This window comes from Callorhinchus milii, unplaced genomic scaffold (genome assembly GCF_018977255.1).
Source record: "Callorhinchus milii isolate IMCB2004 unplaced genomic scaffold, IMCB_Cmil_1.0 Scaffold2, whole genome shotgun sequence".
NCBI classification, from domain to species: domain Eukaryota; kingdom Metazoa; phylum Chordata; class Chondrichthyes; order Chimaeriformes; family Callorhinchidae; genus Callorhinchus; species Callorhinchus milii.
Genome location: NW_024704743.1, coordinates 80803162 through 80822952, shown reverse-complemented (window position 1 = coordinate 80822952; position 19791 = coordinate 80803162). Strand labels below are relative to the sequence as shown.

The 19791-nt window shown below is 43.9% G+C and overlaps 1 protein-coding gene across 2 annotated transcripts; it reads left to right on the top strand.

Moving 5' to 3' along the window:
- LOC103187847 (tumor necrosis factor receptor superfamily member 11B) lies at nt 1-5528 on the top strand. 2 transcript variants are annotated; one of them, XM_007907528.2, is made up of 4 exons: nt 1-44; nt 1563-1791; nt 2094-2276; nt 4764-5528. In XM_007907528.2, the coding sequence occupies exons 1-4, from the start codon at nt 27-29 to the stop codon at nt 5069-5071; spliced, it is 738 nt and encodes a 245-aa protein (XP_007905719.2). In that variant the 5' UTR covers nt 1-26; the 3' UTR covers nt 5072-5528. The 2 variants fall into 2 exon arrangements, with proteins under 2 accessions (XP_007905719.2, XP_007905718.2); XM_007907527.2 differs by having other exon boundaries at nt 1563-1953.
- Nucleotides 5529-19791: the final 14263 nt, after the last annotated feature.

Sequence of the window (19791 nt, the reverse complement as noted above, 5' to 3'; positions counted from 1 at the left end):
GCTCAACAGCACCTCCAGCAGCAGAGATGCATCTCAGCAAAGCGGTGAGTGATTGTCACAGACACACAGACACACTGACCGACTGCAGCCTCGAGAGACGCCTCACCATCCGCATGTACTGTATTGTGCTGGGGCTGTGCTGGGGCTGTGCTGGGGCTGGGGATGGGCTGGGCTGGGCTGGGGCTGTGCTGGGGATGGGCTGGGGATGGGCTGGGGATGTGCTGGGGATGGGCTGGGGATGGGCTGGGGCTGTGCTGGGGCTGTGCTGGGGCTGTGCTGGGGATGGGCTGGGGCAGTGCTGGGGCTGTGCTGGGGATGGGCTGGGGATGTGCTGGGGATGGGCTGGGGCTGATCTGGGGCTGTGCTGGGGCTGGGGCTGATCCGGAGCTGTGCTGGGGCTGTGCTGGGGCTGGGGCTGTGCTGGGGCTGTGCTGTGCTGGGGCTGTGCTGGGCTGGGGCTGTGCTGGGGCTGTGCTGGGGCTGGGGCTGGGGCTGTGCTGGGGCTGGGGCTGTGCTGGGGCTGTGCTGGGGATGGGCTGGGAATGTGCTGGGGCTGTGCTGGGGCTGTGCTGGGGATGGGCTGGGGATGTGCTGGGGATGGGCTGGGGCTGATCTGGGGCTGTGCTGGGGCTGGGGCTGATCCGGAGCTGTGCTGGGGCTGTGCTGGGGCTGGGGCTGTGCTGGGGCTGTGCTGGGGATGGGGCTGTGCTGGGGCTGTGCTGGGGATGGGGCTGTGCTGGGGCTGTGCTGGGGCTGGGACTGGGGCTGTGCTGGGGCTGGGGCTGTGCTGGGGCTGTGCTGGGGATGGGGCTGGGGCTGTGCTGGGGCTGGGGCTGTGCTGGGGCTGGGGCTGTGCTGGGGATGGGGCTGGGGCTGTGCTGGGGCTGGGGCTGTGCTGGGGATGGGGCTGTGCTGGGGATGGGGCTGGGGCTGTGCTGGGGCTGGGGCTGTGCTGGGGCTGGGGCTGTGCTGGGGATGGGGCTGGGGCTGTGCTGGGGCTGTGCTGGGGCTGGGGATGTGCTGTGAGTGGAGCCATTATGTCAAACTGGTAAAATAGAAGGTAGCAGCGAATGGATGTAAATCACATCAGTCGATGTGCAACCGATTCATGTCAAGGGTTTAACAGAAAAGTATTCACTTGTGATGCCGAATGGATTACTCCTGAATATATTTATTATTTATATTCTAGTATTTAGTATCTGTGATATAGTTATTCTGAATGCATTGGGTAATAACTCAGAGCTGATTACAGGTATCAATCAGAAAGTATCCGTTACAAAGTAGTTAATGTAATGAGACAACTATTTACGACTATCACATGAATTCCTAAGAGAATATTTTTACATAAAGTAAAATTTTGGTTGGGATATTTTGCCAAATTTGTATTGACTGGGTGAATTATTCACTCCCTTGGGACATCCTCTAGACATGAAAGGCTCCATATTAATGCAATTTGTTGTTGATATCAGTGTTGTTCAAAGCTACATAGGCTGTGTTAATGAATGTATGAATGCTGTATTTTCAAACAGGTGCTAATCTCAGTTTTCCTTTACACACTGTAGTGCTTGCTTAGTTTGGCCAGCGTCCTTATTGTTTGTGCAAATCAAGCTGAATGCCAGCAAACCGTACCCACCTACCAGCACAGGGACCAGGAGACAGGACAGATGTTGACATGCAGCCGCTGCCCTCCAGGACAACATCTGGAGAAATATTGCACAGGTCAACATGATTCTGTGTGTGCACCCTGCTCAGAACTCCACTATACACAGTTTTGGAACTACATACATAAATGTAAATACTGCAATAACTTCTGCAGAGAAAATCAATACGTTAAATATGAGTGTAACTCAACTCACAACAGAGTGTGTGAATGCAGAGGTGGTTACTTCTTCGAATTTGAATTTTGTATAAAGCACAAAGAATGCAATCATGGATTTGGAGTTAAGATTGCAGGTAACATGTCCTAAATGCTGTCTTGTTGCAATCTGTTTCTCGCCAATAATAAATCTTTATTTCTGACGATAATTTTTAAACTTCCGATTTAATAGAAATGGGAGCCGTAATGCTTTCTTTCACTCTGCTTGTCTTATCAGGCACTCCACACATGGACACACAATGTGAAATATGCCCTGACGGTTTCTATTCATCGATAAGTTCTACCACTGAGCAATGTAAGAGACACACAGACTGCAGTGCATTGGATTTAAAGCTGGACGTTCCTGGTACTTCATTATATGACAACTTGTGTGGTCCCTGCCAGCCTGGTTCCTCCAAAGGTGTTTATAAACTTTTATTCTCTCACATGCAAATTTGAACAAATGTGCAGCAATAGCTCAAAATCTGCTCTTTCAGGCTGGCCGATAAGTTTTTCTTGTCAGCCAGGGGGCTGCCAGAAAAAGTGGATTGACTGTGTATTTTATACTGAGTATTCCGTACTTGCCAACAAATGGAAATTGCTTGGAATGAATGGATGCTCCGAGGGATACAAACTGCTTACTTAATTCTGGAGAGTATTTGACACAGGTTGACAAAAGCTCTAAGAGTGTGCTGGAGTCCAACCAGCTAAAACCAAGTAGAGTGTCATTTAAATCCTGCTGTTTATCCAGCTAGGACCATCATATTTGTTAGGTTTTAGCTTTCAGCGTTAACAGCAGGAAAAATTCCTGTCCTTAATAATATCCTGAATCATTCTATATCTTTAGCTAAAACAAATAATGCAAGTATTAATATAATGCTTTGCTGGAACATTTTTGATCACCTGCAGTAATACATTAGTACTATGTAGAAATCTAGTTTTGTTCATGCTTCGAGTTGGGGATTTTTTCTGGAGATGCTCACCTATAATTCCACAGTCACTAAACTTTACAGTAAATCCTTTGAAACTGTTTGAGATGTTTTGCCAATGTAATGAGGTTCTATATGAAATGGAAGGATAATTGGTATTTTCGCCCACAAAATACACAGTCAATCCACCTTACATATCCTGCAAACCATTTTGAGATGTTTCTATGACGTGATAAGGCCCTATATTAAATGCAAGGTGTATTATTATTATTTTTAGACTTCAATGAATAAACATTGCCTGAAAATACAGGAACACCAACAATACAAGGTAGTCTTTATGAAACATATTGGCATGATCTTCAATTATACCTATCCCCATTATAAGTAGTTAACAGCAGAGTAGAAGGAGTCAATTGACGCTCAACTAAAGAACATTCCGCTGCCCGCAACCAAATTGAAAAGCTGATCACTCCCTTCCCAAGTCTTAGGTACCAAACCAGCCGTGAAAAGCACTTGATATATCTTCATAAATTAAAACAACAACTTGCAATTTGTAAAGCATCCTTCATGTAGGACAATGTCTCAGAGCACTTTATAGTGGTGGGGTTGCACTCCAAACTAATAGGAAGGGAGGGAGATGGCCATAGGTGCGGGCAAAGAGATAGGTTTTAATGATACTAATCCTTGTTTGATCTAGTGCCTTATCACATTGCTGAGCTGTCTCAAAGTGTTTCACAGTATATATTATAAAGTGGATTGCCTGTGAATTTTGTGGACAAAAGATAGGATTTGAAGATAGGTAGAGAGAGGGGAGGCAGAGGGATAGTGGCAAATAGAGGTTCGAGGCATAATGACTGGAAGCTTGGCCAGCAGTGGTGGCACAAAGAGGGCAGGGGATATGTAGCAGACCTTTGTTAGCTGTATAAATATAAGAAGCGTTGAATTGAACAGTAGTATCTGCACATGAAAGGAACATTATTTTATTGCTGGTTATTTTTATTACTGAAAAATTCACTTTTTTCCACTGCAAAGTTCTATATCCCAATGGGAAAACATTTTAGTTGGGAACAACCACTTGATTCAGAAGATGTTATACATCGTGTATCAGTGCAGAATGATTACAGGATGAGCTGGAAAAACGCAGTTTGGCTTTCAGAGATACCTGGGCTGATCAGCTTTTCAGGTCACTGTACTATAACAATATTCACAACATTTCAGATTAGTTGAAATTAATGAACTTTTTCATTAGGTTATGTCACACAATAAATACATCTGTCCTGTGCCCTGACACTGGTGCTGTTCACCTTTGAGTTTTATACACACATGTTACAAGACTACATTTTTGAATCAAGATGGACACTGATTCAGATTCTGGTCTGTAGGCCATTTGCTTGGATGAACTTGAACCAGAATAGATAGACCCTCTCTCAAGGCTAACGACTACTTCTTGGTGCCTTTTACAAGAATCTAGTCCACTTTGTTCCAATGAATTCTATTATCTTCATTGAACATAACGTTACATCCTGAAATAGCTGATTAACAGACCTCAAGTTATTCTCTATGATGGCTAGAAACATAGATGTGGTTAGATAATTTCCTGCAGTCCTGCATCCTGACTTTGATGATAGTTGGGACGTTCTCCCGACATGAAAGGCGCTATACAAATGTAATTTTGTATTGTGTATGTGCTCTTTATCCAAAACTCTCATGAGTCTTCATAGTCTGAGTCACTACATCCCTAAACAGCAAGTGGAATTGTTCTCCTATGCTCTTCTATTGTGTGGCTGAGGGCATCACCACAGTCAGCCAGTTCAGTCATTGATGCCACCGGGGAGAGAAAATTCAGGCAGGGAGGGAGCAAATCTATTGGCATCTCTTCTAACAGTTTAAAAGATTTGTGCTTTTATTTTATATTTGTCGTATGCTTTTTTAAAATCTTAAATCAATACTAAATTTTCTCCTTTTGTTCTTTCTTCCAGAGGGTCTTTCCAAGTGCGAAGAAATATTTTTCTATTTCGTATCACAACAAAATTTGAAGCAACGCCAAATTTTCAGTATAGGAAAAACTCTGCTTAACCTGCCCAGAGCTAATATATTGGAAAGATGGAATAAGGGACAGCATCAGCAGCAGGTTATAGATTATCTAATAGAATGGAAGAGAAAGCAGAAAAAGAGCATAACCGTAGAAATGTTAGTGAGAGCTCTGAAGAAAAGCAAAATGAACAAAATTGCCAAAAAAGTGACCAAAAAATTTGTCCAAAGGCGGTACACAATCTCTTCTATATGAATACTGATGGATTGCCTGAACAGATGAATTCTAAACCTCAATATTTACTTATGTCACCCAGCAGACAATATTGGTGAAATCATTTACTAGCATTAATAGGAGTACTATTTAATTTTGAATAAGACAAAGATACTTTGTTCATATTTTAGTTCAATGGTTTAGCTATAGCCATGCTTTCCCAACATTAGCAAATGAACAAAAATACGTAATACTCCTAGCTCATGCATGACCGTTATAAAGGTTGTTCTTCTTTTAAATATAACATTTAGTTATGAATTATATATAAAACAGCCAAAGTAAATGACTTAAATATTTTCCTGTATAATACTCTTAGATATGTTGTTTTCCAATATCTATTTAAAGATACCTCTGTTGGACTTTGTGCAAAACATGTCTACATTTACACTCATCTTAACTTGGAAAATATCTTGGATTAAATTGCCTAATTTCTCCATAATGTTCTGTCAATTAAATAGCATTCACTGCGCACCTCCCATACTTTACTGTTTTACACATCTTTTATTTGGACTGAATCATGCAGATGTGTGTCATGGGAAACTAGACATTAATTTGATGAATCAAATATGTAGAAGCTACAGCATCGAAACTGGCCCTTCAGTCAGTCATAAACTGGTGTTTATTCGGGAGCCTGACACCCATGCTAATCCCCACCTCCCGAGCCACACCCATGTTTCTCTATGCCCTTCAGGTATGTATTGAGTTTCCTCTAAAATGCATTCATGCTTTCTGCTCCAACTATAGTGTGACAATGAGTTCCACGTTTTTTTTGGTCAGTGGGTGTCTGACACATATGGGAGGAAACCCATCACCATGTTTAAGAGTATTCAAATCAAACAAAGAGTTCCATGTTTGCCATCTACACATGGAAATTTGCTTTTCCAGAATGGAATACGCACTCTTTCCTGGAGGGACGCACCATGTTCACCTAATTCTGGAGAATATTAGGTCAGGTTCCAAGAGTCTAGGCTTGGGCACCCTTGAGTGGGGTTGAGGAACATAGAAACAGGAGTAGGCCATTTGGCCTATCAAGCCTGTCCAACCACCTTCGAAGATTGTGGCCGATCAGCAACTCAATTCCACCCCCCCACCCTCTCTCCATATCTCTTGGTGCCCAAAACTGCACACAATACTCCAAATGGTGTTCGACCAGCATTGTACACAGCTGTGACATCCTTTTCTGATTCTTATATTCCAGTCCCCTAGTGATAAATGCAATATTGCATTACAAGAACAATTTGCATTTATATAGCGCCCTTCACACTGGATGGTGTCCCGGAGCGCTTTTTGATAACCTTCTGTACATGCAACCTTCAGCAGCTAAGTCCGTTGAAAGAAAGTGTTGCTTTGCTCAACAATCCTAATTACTCTTTCCAATTCTTCAACAACAACAAATTACGTTTGTATAGCGCCTTTCACATCAGGAGGATGTCCTAAGCCACTGGACAGTCAGGAATCCACACCCGAGTTGGTGGTTGGGATTAAGAAAGTAGGAAACCCACCAAATCACATAAATATAATTCGGGAAGGTTTTTTGTTGAGGCGTAATTAAGATCTACTGTGTGTCCATACAGAAGAATATCTGCTAATGATGTTTTCGGGAAGCAGAGGAGCTGATCTTTTCAAAGTGCAGGCACACTGTAAAATAGCTGTTTTAAACAAACTGTATGAGAATTTCCAATAAACACTCACACCCGACCTTATCATACATTATCCAAGAAATGTTTTCTAACTATAGGTTAGGTTAAAGTTAACCAAATAAATCTGATGATTGAATCCTGATGAGTATCTGCTGGGAATCTGTGGGTTCTTGCCACTATTGCGGTAAAGGACAGGAACAGCTTATGTAAACTCATTAAACTTGCCCAAGAAATGACTAAGTTTGGCCAAATTATGGTTGTGTCGTAAATTTATTTTTTATTTCAAACAACAATGTTATTGATATTTAATTCTCCTGGTCAGCTTAACTCTTATGTAAGGCATGACATTTCTTTCAAGGCAGAAGTGAAACCACTAATGTCTCCAAATTCCTGGGTTTGGAAATAAACAAAGAGCATTTTTTATAAAGGAAATAAATAATATCTAGAATCTGGAAGTGGACAAAGTAAAACTATTTTCGTTAAAGGAACCTCTTTTTACGTTGCCCAATCAGCCATGACGAGTCATTTAGTGACACACGTGTTTATGCCAGGATATGAGTTGCAAATCAGCATGGGCAGCAAACCACTCAGAAATGATGGAATTAAAATAGGAAAATAATGCTCCTCCGAACTTCACCCTTTGATGAAGTCCTATTAAGGATTTGACTCCATCCATCGCTGGTGAGGCTTCAGTTCCAGTATTGTGTCCAATTCTGTGCACCACACTTTAGGAAGGGTGCAAAAGAGATTTACCAGAATGATATCAAGGATGAGGGACTTTAGTTATGTGGAGAGACAAAAGAGACTGGGATTATTCTCCTTAGAGTAGAGGAGGTTGAGGGGATATTTAATAGAGGTGTTTAAAATTATGAGGGGTTTCGATAGAGTAGATACAGAGAAACTGTTTCATCAGAACATAAGAATTAGGAACAGGAGAAGGCCATTCGGCCCCTCGAGCCTGCCCCGCCATTTGATAAGATCATGGCTGATCTTCTGACCTAACTCTAATTACCTGCCCTATCTCCATATCTCCTAATTCCGCTATTTTTAAAAAATCTATCAGTCTCAACCTTGACAATGTTCAAGGACTGAGCATCTACAGCCTTCTGGGGTAGTGAATTCCATAAATTCACTACCCTCTGAGTGAAGAAATGTTTCCTCAACTCTGTTCTAAAAGGCTGACCCTTAATTTTAAGACTGTGACCCCTGGTTATAGATTCTCCTACCAGAGGAAACAGTCCCTCAGTAACTACTTTATCCAGCCCTTTAAGAATGTTATATGTTTCAATAAGATCTCCCCTAATTCTTCTGTACTCTAGAGAATACAGCCCTAGTTTATTCAGCCTATCCTCATAGGTCAATCCCCTCATCCCAGGAACTAACCTAGTGAATCTACGCCGCACACCCTCTAAGGCAAGTATGTCCTTTTCTAAATAAGGAGACCAAAACTGCACACAATACTTTAGGTGCGGTCTCACCAAGGCCCTATATAGTTGCAGCAAGACTTGCCTACTCTTGTACTCTAAACCTTTTGCAATGAACGCTAACATGCCGTTCGCCTTCTTAGTTGCTTGCTGCACCTGCAAACCAACTTTTTGAGACTGGTGTACAAGGACACCCAAATCCCTCTGAACACTAACACTATCTAATCTCTCCCCCTCTAGAAAATAATCTGTTTTTCTATTTTTTCTACCTAGGTGAATAGCTTCACACTTCCCCACATTAAATTCCATCTGCCACCTACTCGCCCACTCCCCTAGCCTATCTATATCCCGTTGCAATCTCTTTGCATCATCCTCAAAGCTTACTCTCCCACCTAGTTTAGTGTCATCCGCGAATTTAGATACGTTACATTCAATGTCCTCGTCTAGATCATTGATGTAAACTGTAAATAGCTGAGGCCCAAGCACTGATCCTTGATCCTTGTGGTTTCCTCTGGGGGTGGGTCAGTAACCAGAGGACACTGATTTAAGATAATTGGTAAAAGAACCAGAAGGTAGACGAGGAGAATTTTTTTTACCCAGAGAGATGTTACAGTCTGGAATGCACTGCCTGAAAGGGTGGTGGAAGCAGATTTGATAATAGCTTTCAAAAGGTACTTAAAAAGGAAAATGTAGTAGGGCTTATAGGATAAGAGCAGGCACAGGCATAATGGGCATAATTACCTCCTTCTGTACTGTAAGATTCTATGATTCTATGAATAGCATGGAAATAGTTATGGTAAAAAAGCCCAAAAGGTTTTTGTTGTCTAATTTAGTGAAATGTGACACACATATTTCTCGCCCACCAAGTCCATTACTTTCAAATTATTTTGTTGATAGAGATTTGCATGGAGTTTCGGGTTTAGACCCTAAGATTTGGAGTTTCAGATGGAGTTGAAAAGGAATGCTCTGAAGCATGGAAACAAATGATGAATTAAGAATGCTATTTTGTTCACAGCAATTTGATGTAAAATGCAGAATTTAGAAGAGGAACTAAAGTTAAGAGTTTCCAAAAGACGGTTTCTTCCATAAATCAGGCACAACAACTTAACAGAAATAGTAACTATCGGTTTCTGCTAAGCTTCCAGCTTTATTGTTTAAACTCTTCCCTTTTCCCTTTTTGATTACCAGATACTGCAACCAAACAGGATGTAAGTGCTTTGTTGCTGCACTGTTCCTGTACGTGGCCCAAATTTGTAACATATAGTATTTCATAAGATCAGTTTTAAACATTTCAGCATTTAAGGTTAGAAGCAATAGGTCTAGGAAATAGCCCTAGTTAGCTAGTCTCATTTCTTTAATTTGTTAATTTGTTTACAGTATTTACTGTAAACCGCCCACTCTGCCATCAAATCCCCAAATTCCCTCTTTGTACTAGAGGGTGTGGAAACAAGATTAATTGCAAGTCAAAACAAGTCTTCCTTAATTGAGACGTTCCCTGTCCAAGTGGATATTAAAGAGAAGCAAGATTATTCTAATGTCTTGGTCAACAATTAACCAAATTTCTAATTCCACCTTCAATACAGCGCTGACCTTTAGTAAACCGGCTGCCTGCTCAGGTTGCCATTAAAGATTTCATGACACAACTCAAAAAGAGAAGGAAGTTTCTCCCACTGTCCGGGCCAACAATCCTCCAAATGAAATTGTTCATTTGATTCATGGCTGATTGTGGGATATTGTTGTGTGCAAGTGGGCTGCTGCATTTGTATACAAAATACGCAGTCACTATACTTTACAATATGTCCTATGAATTGCTTTGAGATGTCCTCATGACATGATATGTGTTGATGGGAATTGCTAGGAATATTCTTATTAATAATATTATCGATCCAACAACAACAACTTGCACTTACACAGCGCCCTCCATACAGGTTAATGTCTCAGAGCGTTTAACAGTGGCGGAGCCTGACTCTAAGCTGGGGGGGAGGGTAATGGCCATAAGCACAGTCAAAGAGAAATGGTTTCAGGTGGGACTTGAAAGAGGGGAGCGAGGAGCCAAGGCGGAGGGATTGAGGGAAAGTGTTCCAGAGTTTTGGGGCATAGTAGCTGAAAACATGGCCTCCAATGGTGGGGCGGAGGGTGCGAGGGAAAAGCAGGAGCCCGGTGCCAGTCCAGTGGAGGCGCCGGGTGGTGGATTGGGGAGTGAGGAAGTTGGAGAGGTAGGGAGGTGCCAGAGAGTGAAGGGATTTGAACACGAGTGTGAGGATCTTGAAGTCGATCCGTTTGGTGATGGGGAGCCAGTGGAGCCTGGCCAGAACTTGTGAGATGTGGGTACGGAGTTTGGTCCGGGTCAGTATGCAGGCGGAAGAGTTTTGAATGAATAATAATATTATTAATAATTACTAATAGAGATGCCTTTGCGTCACAAGCTAAAGCTGCATTTTCCAGCGGTATTGGTCAGAGGTATATGTCCAGAACATAAAAAACCCCAGAAAGAAATTAATTATTCACAAATAGTTTACTAAGTTCCTCAGTGTGGTTTTGAAATGTGACAGCCCACGATACTAGTACTTGGTGTAGCACCTTCTTAAGATGTCTCAAAATGCCCAAGGTCCACTTGAATAGACAAATGGGACCTTGATTTAATGTTTCATCCAAAGTATGGCACCTCTGACATGGCATAAATCAAGAAATATTCAATCAAAAACATTTATTTTGTAGGCTGAGCACCAGCCTGTTGGCCACCACAGGCCTCAACAATAATTCCCTTCAAACATGGTGGTAATGAATCAGAATTTGGAATTTTGACTTTGAAAAAGATTATCCGAAGAATTACGCGTGTTTGAATGCAGAACCAAACATCCTGACCAAACAGATAAATAAGATTTAATGAATCATTGAATGATTTCAGATGAGATACACACACTTCAGATGTAGAAGTCCCCAGATATAAATAATTCATTTTCCATCTTTAAAGAGTCTAATATGCATTTGGAAGAGCCATTCCTAGGATAACATCTTTACTATCTGGGTTCAGATTAAAGGATTTATTTATTCCTACTTCCTGTCTAATAATTGGTATATTTTCCATAAAATTCATATGGAGCAGGCATTTCCTGTAGCTCAGTGCTTAGAGCACTTGCCTCGCAAGCAAGAGACCTCTGTTCGATTCGTAGCAGAGCAAAACGTTGGACAAGCTACAAGGTTATCGGAAAGAGCAGGTAAATGGGACTGAAAGAAATGCTCTTAAAAGAGCCAATACAGAAACAATGGTCTTTCTTCTGTGCTTTAAATTTCTATATTTCAGTGATTATATTGTATAAACCTGTTCAAAATTGCACCGTAGGCTGCCGAGATCCTCATCCACACATTCATCACATCCAGGCTCAACTACACAAACTCCCTACTTGTCAGCCTCCCCAGCTCCTTCCTCCACAGGCTGCAGATCATCCAGAACTCTGCAGCCTGTGTCTTCTCCCACCCCAGGCTCCACAACCCTAGCACCCCCATCCTCGCTGTCTCATTGGCTCTCCACCAGTCAGAGGAAACAGTTCAGGATCCTGGTTCTCACCTTCAAAGCCCTCCATGGCCTTTCCCCTCCCTATCTCTGTAACCTCCTAACCCTCTACCAACCTGTTTGCTCCCTCTGCTCAGTTGGCTCTGGCCTGCTTCATGTACCCTGCCTTGCCCACCCCACCTTTGATGGGTGGGCCTTCAGCCTCTTTACCCTCACCCTCTGGAACTCCATCCCACAGTCCCTCCACCTCGCCCCCTCCCTTGCCTCCTTCAAGATCCTCCTCTTTGACCGTGCCTTCGATTATCCTGCAACCCCTCCCCGCCTTTCACCCCTCCTGATCCCAACCACCAGCTCGGGTGCGGATCCCTGACTGTCTAGCGCTTTGGGATGTCCTCCTGACATGAAAGGCACTATACAAATGTAATTTGTTGTTGTTTTCATTGGAGCTATTCAGTTAATGTTATCTCTTAATCTCCCACTGATCCACATTCCTGTCTGAGAATATTAACATGGTTTTGTACTTTTGCCGCTGAACCTATTTGAAGGACACCAGCTGCACATATAACGTAGACCAAGAAAAACAATTTCTTCTTTGTTTCATTTATTTTATCCGCTCACTAGACTATTATTAAAATAAATGCAGTACTTTCGTATTTCCCATTATATCCCCACTATCAGCAATATTCTATCCTGGAGTCAGTCCAATTCACCGCATCCTCCCCATTTTCAAAGCTTTACAACTTTGACCTTGCTTTCGGTCATCTTTCCCCTCGCACTCCCACCTCCCGATTTATCTATTTCCATTTAAATAATTTGAAGCGTTGAACCTATCATTTAATACTGTACTTTTTGGACTCTTGATACTGTTGCCTTTCATTATACACTTCTTTGATCATCCTAAAAATGTATGCTGGGTCAGTTGGGACTTAGTACCCATATGGTATAAGTCATTAATCCGAATTAATGTCTGGATGTTTCAGGTGGATGTCAAAAATCCGATGACACTCCTCAAAAGGAAAAGGGACTTTGTTTCAGTGTCCTTTCAGATAAAATTGGTCATTCACTTACTTCATGGCTGTCTGTGGGAAGTTAATGTGCGCAACTTGGCTTCTGTGTTACGTTTCAAGTTCACACTTGACAGTAATTCCCAATAAAATGAGTTAAGATGATTCAATGTTACTAACATTTTTAATATAATGAGTAAGATTCATCTTCCAAGCAGATGTAATGTGGAAATTTGGAAAAATGCTGGCATCAGCCTGACTCATGTGGTAACTCTCTGAATCAGACAGTCTAAAATCAATTTAGAATGTTACTTTTATGGATCAGTCTCTATGCCAGTGATACGTTTGTGGTCAGCTGAGTCTAAAACATGCAGAAATTTATCACCATGCAATTGAAAATGGACAAGCTGGAAGCCATACTTCTTGGCTCCCATCAACACCTTCACTCCTGCGGATCTAAACTCTTCAAACTCCCAGGGCTCTCCCTCAGACTCACCGAACCAGTGCGCAAACTAGGCATCCAGTTCAACCCCCAGCTGTCCTTCCTTCCCCACATCCAGTTCCTGACCAGGACCGCCTTCTTCCACCTCCACCACATTGCCCGCCTCTGTCCATACTTTACCTCAAATGCAGCCGAACCCCTCGTGCATGCGTTTGTCACCTCCCACTTGGATTACTCAAACTCACTCCTTGCCGGTCTCCCCGCTCCACTATTCAAACGATCCAGGTCATTCAGAACTCTGCCGCCCGGCCCAAACTCCGAACCCACATCTCACCAGTTCTGGCTAGGCTCTACTGGCCCCCCCATCACCAAACGAATCGACTTCAAGATCCTCACACTCGTGTTCAAATCCCTTCACTCCCTGCCACCTCCCTACCTCTCCAACCTCCTCACTCCCCAATCCACCACCTGGCACCTTCCCTCAACTGGCACCAGCCTCCCTGCTCGTCCTTCGCACTCTCCACCACACTATTGGAGGTCGCGCTTTCAGCAACTAAGCCCCAAAACTCTGGAACATTCTCTCTGAATCCCTCTGCCTTGGCCCCTCTCTTCCCACTTTCAAGTCCCACCTGAAAACTTTTCTCTTTGACCGTGCTTATGGCCACCTCCCTCCTCCCCCCAGCTCAGCGTCAGGCTCCACTATCGTTAAGCTCTCGGCGATGTTACCCTGCGTGGAGGGAGCTATATAAGTGTAAATTGTTGTTATTGTTGAATATCCAAGAAGATAATGATCAAAATATAGCCGTGATCAGGATCATTTGTCGTAGAAAGCAAGAAATTGTCTTTTTCATACATTTCAGAACTAAAGGGAGGGAATTAAAATCAAACTAATCCTGTAGTCATGGAGTCCTGTAGCTCAATGGTAAGAGTACTCGCTTTGCAAGCAAGAGCTCTGAGTTCAATTCCAGGCAGGGCGAAACCTTGGGCAAGTTTCCTTACACCACACGCCTAATAATAATCCCTCCAAAAAACAAAAACAATAATAAATTGGTCATTTTCAATCCATGACTGTTTGTGCGACACTGCTGTGCGCAATTGGCTGCCGCGTTCGTCCACAAAAATACAGTCAATTCACTTTACAGTATATTCTGTGAAGCACTTTGGGACGTCTAGAAGACGTGAAAAGCGCTATATCAAATGCAAGGATTATTATTATTATTATAACTATATGATACAGAGAACTCAACTTTCATTTGTAATTAATATTACAAGATGTGAACTGCAGTATATGAGTTAGCTAATGCTGACATGCAAAAGTTGACACACACAACAACAACAAAATTACATTTGTATGGCGCCTTTCTTGTTGGGATGATATCCCAAGGTGCTGGACAGACAGAGTTTCGAACCCCGAGATGGGGGTCGGGGTGGGTGGAGGGCAGTGGGGGAAACAGGGTGATCGAAAGCACAGTCAAAGTGGAGGGTTTTTAGATGGGTCTTGAAGGAGGCAAGGGAGGGGATGAGGTGGAGGGACTATGGGATGGAGTTCCAGAGGGTGGGGGCAGAGTGGCAGATTGCCCGCCTGCCAATGGTGGGGCATGCGAGGTGGGGGATGTGAAGTAGACTGGAGCCCACTGAGCCAAGAGGGAGCAGGCAGGGTGGTAGGGGGTTAGGAGATCGCAGACGTAGTGGGATGTTTAACGTCCACCTGAACAGGCAGACAGCACTTTGTTTTAACATCTCATCCAAAGGAAAGCACCTCCAACAATACAACAGAACCACAGCACTGTGTTGGAGTGTTAGCTTTGAATATGTGATTCCAAGTCCTGATGTGAGCTTGAACCCACAACCTTCTGATTCAGAGGTGAGAGTGCTTCCACTGTGCCAGGCTGAAGTAATAAGGATTTCAGTAAGGAGGTGAGGTTAAGGCGTAAGTAGAAAATATTCTGGAAAAAGTATTAATAATGGAGCAGATGTGGAGTTTGAAAAGTGGGAGGGCGGTAGCCAAACAGGAATTCCAAGGTTGTATGCTGACCTTCGGCTCCTACCCTGAAGATGATTAACTGAGGTGCATATGATAGAACAGGATGAGACATGCTCATGCTTCTTCTTTCAGAAAGCGAACAGATAACTCTTATCACTGGGCTGAGGGACGAAATGGATTTGGTGCACGCGGAGCAGGCCAGTATGCAGGGATCACTAGATCCTTTTACGCCGACCTGTACTGTGAGAAACCCACAGAGACCATGGCCTCCCGGGATTTCCTTTCTGCCCTCACCGAGGTGCTGGATGAGGAGAGCCGGGAGCATTGACACAGGCCTCTCTCCCTAGATGAACTGACCAGGGCCACAAGAGCCCTTCAGACCAGTAAGACCCCCGGAGCCAACGGCCTCCCTGAGGAGCTCTACTTGGCTCTGTGGGATGTGATGGGCCCGAACCTGCTGGAGGCAGACAATAACATGCTGCTAGCAGGGACCAGGGCAGAGTCTATGAGGAAAGGCATCCTCTCCCTACTGTACAAACAAAAGGGGGAGAAGGAGGAGATAAAGAATTGGTGACCGATCTCGCTCCTGATTGTGCATTGTAAGATCCTGACGAAGTGATCTTCGAGCAGGTAAAGACTGTCCTCTGGCGGGTAATACACCGAGACCAGACCTACATTGTTCTGGGTTGAAGGATCTCAGACAGCCTTGCGTGGCTCAGGGATACCATCGCCTACATGCAGGACAGTGGGCGGTGAAGGCCTGCCTGGTAAGCCTTGATCAGGAGAAAGCCTTTGACAGGGTATCTCACAGCTACATGGATGAGGTACTCTCCAAAATGGGATTCGGGGAGAGAATATGCAAGTGGATCCGACTGCTCTACACAGACATCTATAGCCCAGTCACAGTCAACGGGTATGAGCTGTTCCCCATCAGGTCGGGAGTAAGGCAGGGCTGTCCCCTATCCCTCACCCTGTTTGTCTGCTGTATTGAACACTTTGCACAGGCCATCAGGAGGGACGAGAGCATCAGAGGTGTCACCATCCCGGGCAGCTACGGCACACAAGCCAAGGCCTCCATTTATATGGATGATGTCACTGTCTTTTGCACAGACAAACAATCAGTCTTCAGCCTGCTAGGCATTTGCAACCAGTTTGAACAAGCCTCGAGAGCCAAGGAAAACCACCAGGAAAGCCAAGTGATGTATTCTGGAGACAGGAAAGAACGCAGTCTCATACTTTCTGCGGTGATGCCAGACTTCATCAAAGTTCTTGGAATCTGGTTTGGGGATGCCCAGGAGTGCCAAAAAAGCTGGGTGGAGTGTGTAGTGAGGAAGAAACTGGTGATGTGGCACCAGCACTCTCTGTCCATCACTGAGAAAAATCTGGTGATAAAGTGTGAGGCCCTCTTGGTGTTATTGAACGTGGCCCAGGTCTGGCCTTTGACCAGGAACAATGCCACTGCAGTCACCAGAGAGGTCTTTCAACTGATGTGGGAGTCCAAGATGGATCATGTCCGCAGAGACACGATGCACAAAACTCTGGAAAAGGTGTGGAAATGGGTCCCTTACTTAGTCCTGATCCTCATGGCCACTTTTGTGTGTAGCTGCCTGAGGCTGTGCCTGGAGCCCCGCTACTCCACGACCACCGATGTCCTGACAGCCTGCCTGTCTGACATCGAGTCCTGGACGAGAGACAACTTTCTTCAGCTCAACGTGCGTAAAACTGAGGCCCTCCTGATTGGCTCGCGTCAGCGCCTCCGCACCTCAGGAGCCGACAGCATCAGCATCCAAGGCTGCACTCTCCACCTCTCAAAGCCGGTCAGGAACCTTGGGGTTCTGTTCGACCCTGAGCTGTCCTTTCTTCCTCATATCCGCGCCACAACTGGCACCGCCTTCCATCACCTCCGAAACATCGCTAGACTACGGCACTACCTCACCCCTCACGCTGCTGAAACTCTGGTCCACGCCTTTATCACCTCAAGGCTGGACTATGGGAACTCTCTCCTCGCCGGCCTTCCCGGCACCTCCCTCCACAAGCTGCAGGTCATTCAGAACTCTGCAGCTCGTGTTACTGTCCCGCACCAGGCTTCGTGACCACATCACTCCCACCCTCGCTTGCCTCCACTAGCTTCCCATCCCCCAGAGGATTGAGGTGTATAAATTATAAAAGGATTTAAAGTGCTGAATAGTGGGCAACTATTCCCTCTGGCGAGAGAATTAAGGATTGAAGGCTGTAAACTTAAATTTGAGACTAAACTGTACAGTGAAATAAGGAAGCATTGTTTATGCAGTTGGTGGTGGGAGAGTAGAATTCATTCCCCGAGGGGAGAGGAGGCAGTCAATTAAAGAATTTAAAAGGTAAATAGATAAATACTGGATTTAAAATAATAATTTGATCATTCAATCCATGACTGTTTTTGGAAAACTGCTGGGTGCAATTGGCTGCCTCGTTTCTCCCACAAAATATATAGTCAATTCACTTTACAGTATATTCTGGGAAGCACTTTGAGACATCGGAAAGATGTGATAAGGCACTATATCAAATGCAAGGATTATTTTTATGGACAGATTTACATAAAGGTGTGCACTGGAGAGAAATAATAAACAAATTAACCAAAAATAACCAACGTTTAAAAATATTTATAAAGAAAGACCTTTGTCCTCAGGAAGTTATTGCACTCTTGTTCCACATTGTAGTTGATAATTTGGGACACTTCCTCCTGCCATATCTTCAGCCCATAGATGCTAACATAATCCTGGATGTATTCAAATGAACGTAGAACCATCCATTGTGATAGCCATTTCTTTCAATTTGGGCATAAGTTCACTGGTCTACAATCAAAGAATACAGTGAGGTTTCAGGTTTTTACACAAACTATCACCCCCATCCTTGCTCAACTCCACTGGCTTCCCATCACACAGAGGATACAGTTCAAGATCCTGGTCCTCACCTTCAAAGCCCGCCATGGTCTTGCTCCCCCCTACCTCTCAGACCTCCTAACCCCCTACTATCCTGTTTGCTTCCTCCACTCAGCGGGCTCCGGCCTGCTTCACGTCCCCCTCCTTGCTTGCCCCACTATCGGCAGGTGGGCCTTCCACCTCTCTGCACCCACCCTCTGGAACCCCATTCCATAAGACTTAGGAGCAGGAGTAGGCCATTCGGCCCCTTGAGCCTGCCCCTCCATTTAATAATATCATGGCTTATCTTCTAACCTAATTCCATTTACCCGCCCTATACCCATATCCCTTAATCCCTCTATCCTTTAGAAATCTATCAACCTCAGTCTTGAATATGTTCAAGGACTGAGCATCCACAGCCTTCTGGGGTAGAGAATTCCACAAATTCACTACCGTCTGAGTGAAGAAATGTTTCCTCAACTCAGTTTGAAAAGGCTGACCTTAATCTTGATACTCTGACTCCTAGTTTTAGATTCTCCAACCAGGGGAAACAGTCTCACGGCATCTACCCTGTCAAGACCCTTAAGATTCTTATAGGTTTCTCTATGATCACCCCTAATTCTTCTATATTCTAGAGAATATAGGCCTAGTCTACTCAACCTCTCCTCATAGGTCAACCCCCTCATCCCAGGAAACAACCTTGTAAATCTACGCTGCACCCCCTCTAAGACGAGTATATTCTTACTTAAATAAGGAGACCAAAACTGCATACAATATTCTAGGTGCGGTCTCACTAAGGTCTTATACAACTGCAGCAAGACTTCCCTACTCTTGTACTCTTACCCTTTTGCAACGAACACCAACATGGCATTAGCCTTCCTAGTTGTTTGCTGTACCTGCATATTAACTTTTTGTGACTGGTTTACAAGGACGCCCAAATCCCTCTGAACATTAACACTACTTTGTCTCTCCCCCTCTAGAAAATAATTCGCTTTTCTATTTTTACTACCTAGGTGAATGACTTCACACTTCCCCACATTATGCTCCATCTGACACCTTCTTGCCCACTCACCTAGCCTGTCTATTTCCGTTTGCATTCTTATTGTGTCATCCTCACAGCTTACTCTCTCACCTATTTTCATATCATCCGCAAATTTAGATATGTTAAGTTCTATTTTCTCATCAAAATCATTGATATAGACTGTAAATAATTGAGGCCTAAGCACTGATCATTGGTCACATCCTGCCAATCTGAGAAGGACCCGTTTATCCCTACTCTCTGTTTTCTTCCTGTTAGCCACTCTCCAATCCATGGTAATATATTACCTTTAATTCCATGGGCTCTAATCTTATGCAACAGCTTTGTAAGTGGCACCTTGTCCCATGCCTTCTGGAAATCCAAATACATCACATCTACTGGTTTCCCCCTATCTAACCTGCTAGTTACATCCTCAAAAAACTCTATAAGATTTGTTAAACATGATTTCCCTTTCATAAAGCCATGTTGATTCTGCCTAATCATGTTATGATTTTTTAAGTGCCCCACGACGATGTCCCTAATTAAGAACTCTAGAATTTTCCCTACCACCGAAGTCAAACTAACTGGTCTATAGTTCCCCATTTTTTGTCTCCCACCCTTCTTAAATAGCGGTGTTACATTTGTGACGTTCCAATCAATGGGAACCATTCCAGAATCCAGGGAATTTTGGAAGATCAAAAACAAAGCATCCACTATCTCTGCAGCCACCTCTTTTAAAACCATAGGATGCAGCCATCAGGTCCAGGGGATTTATTGTT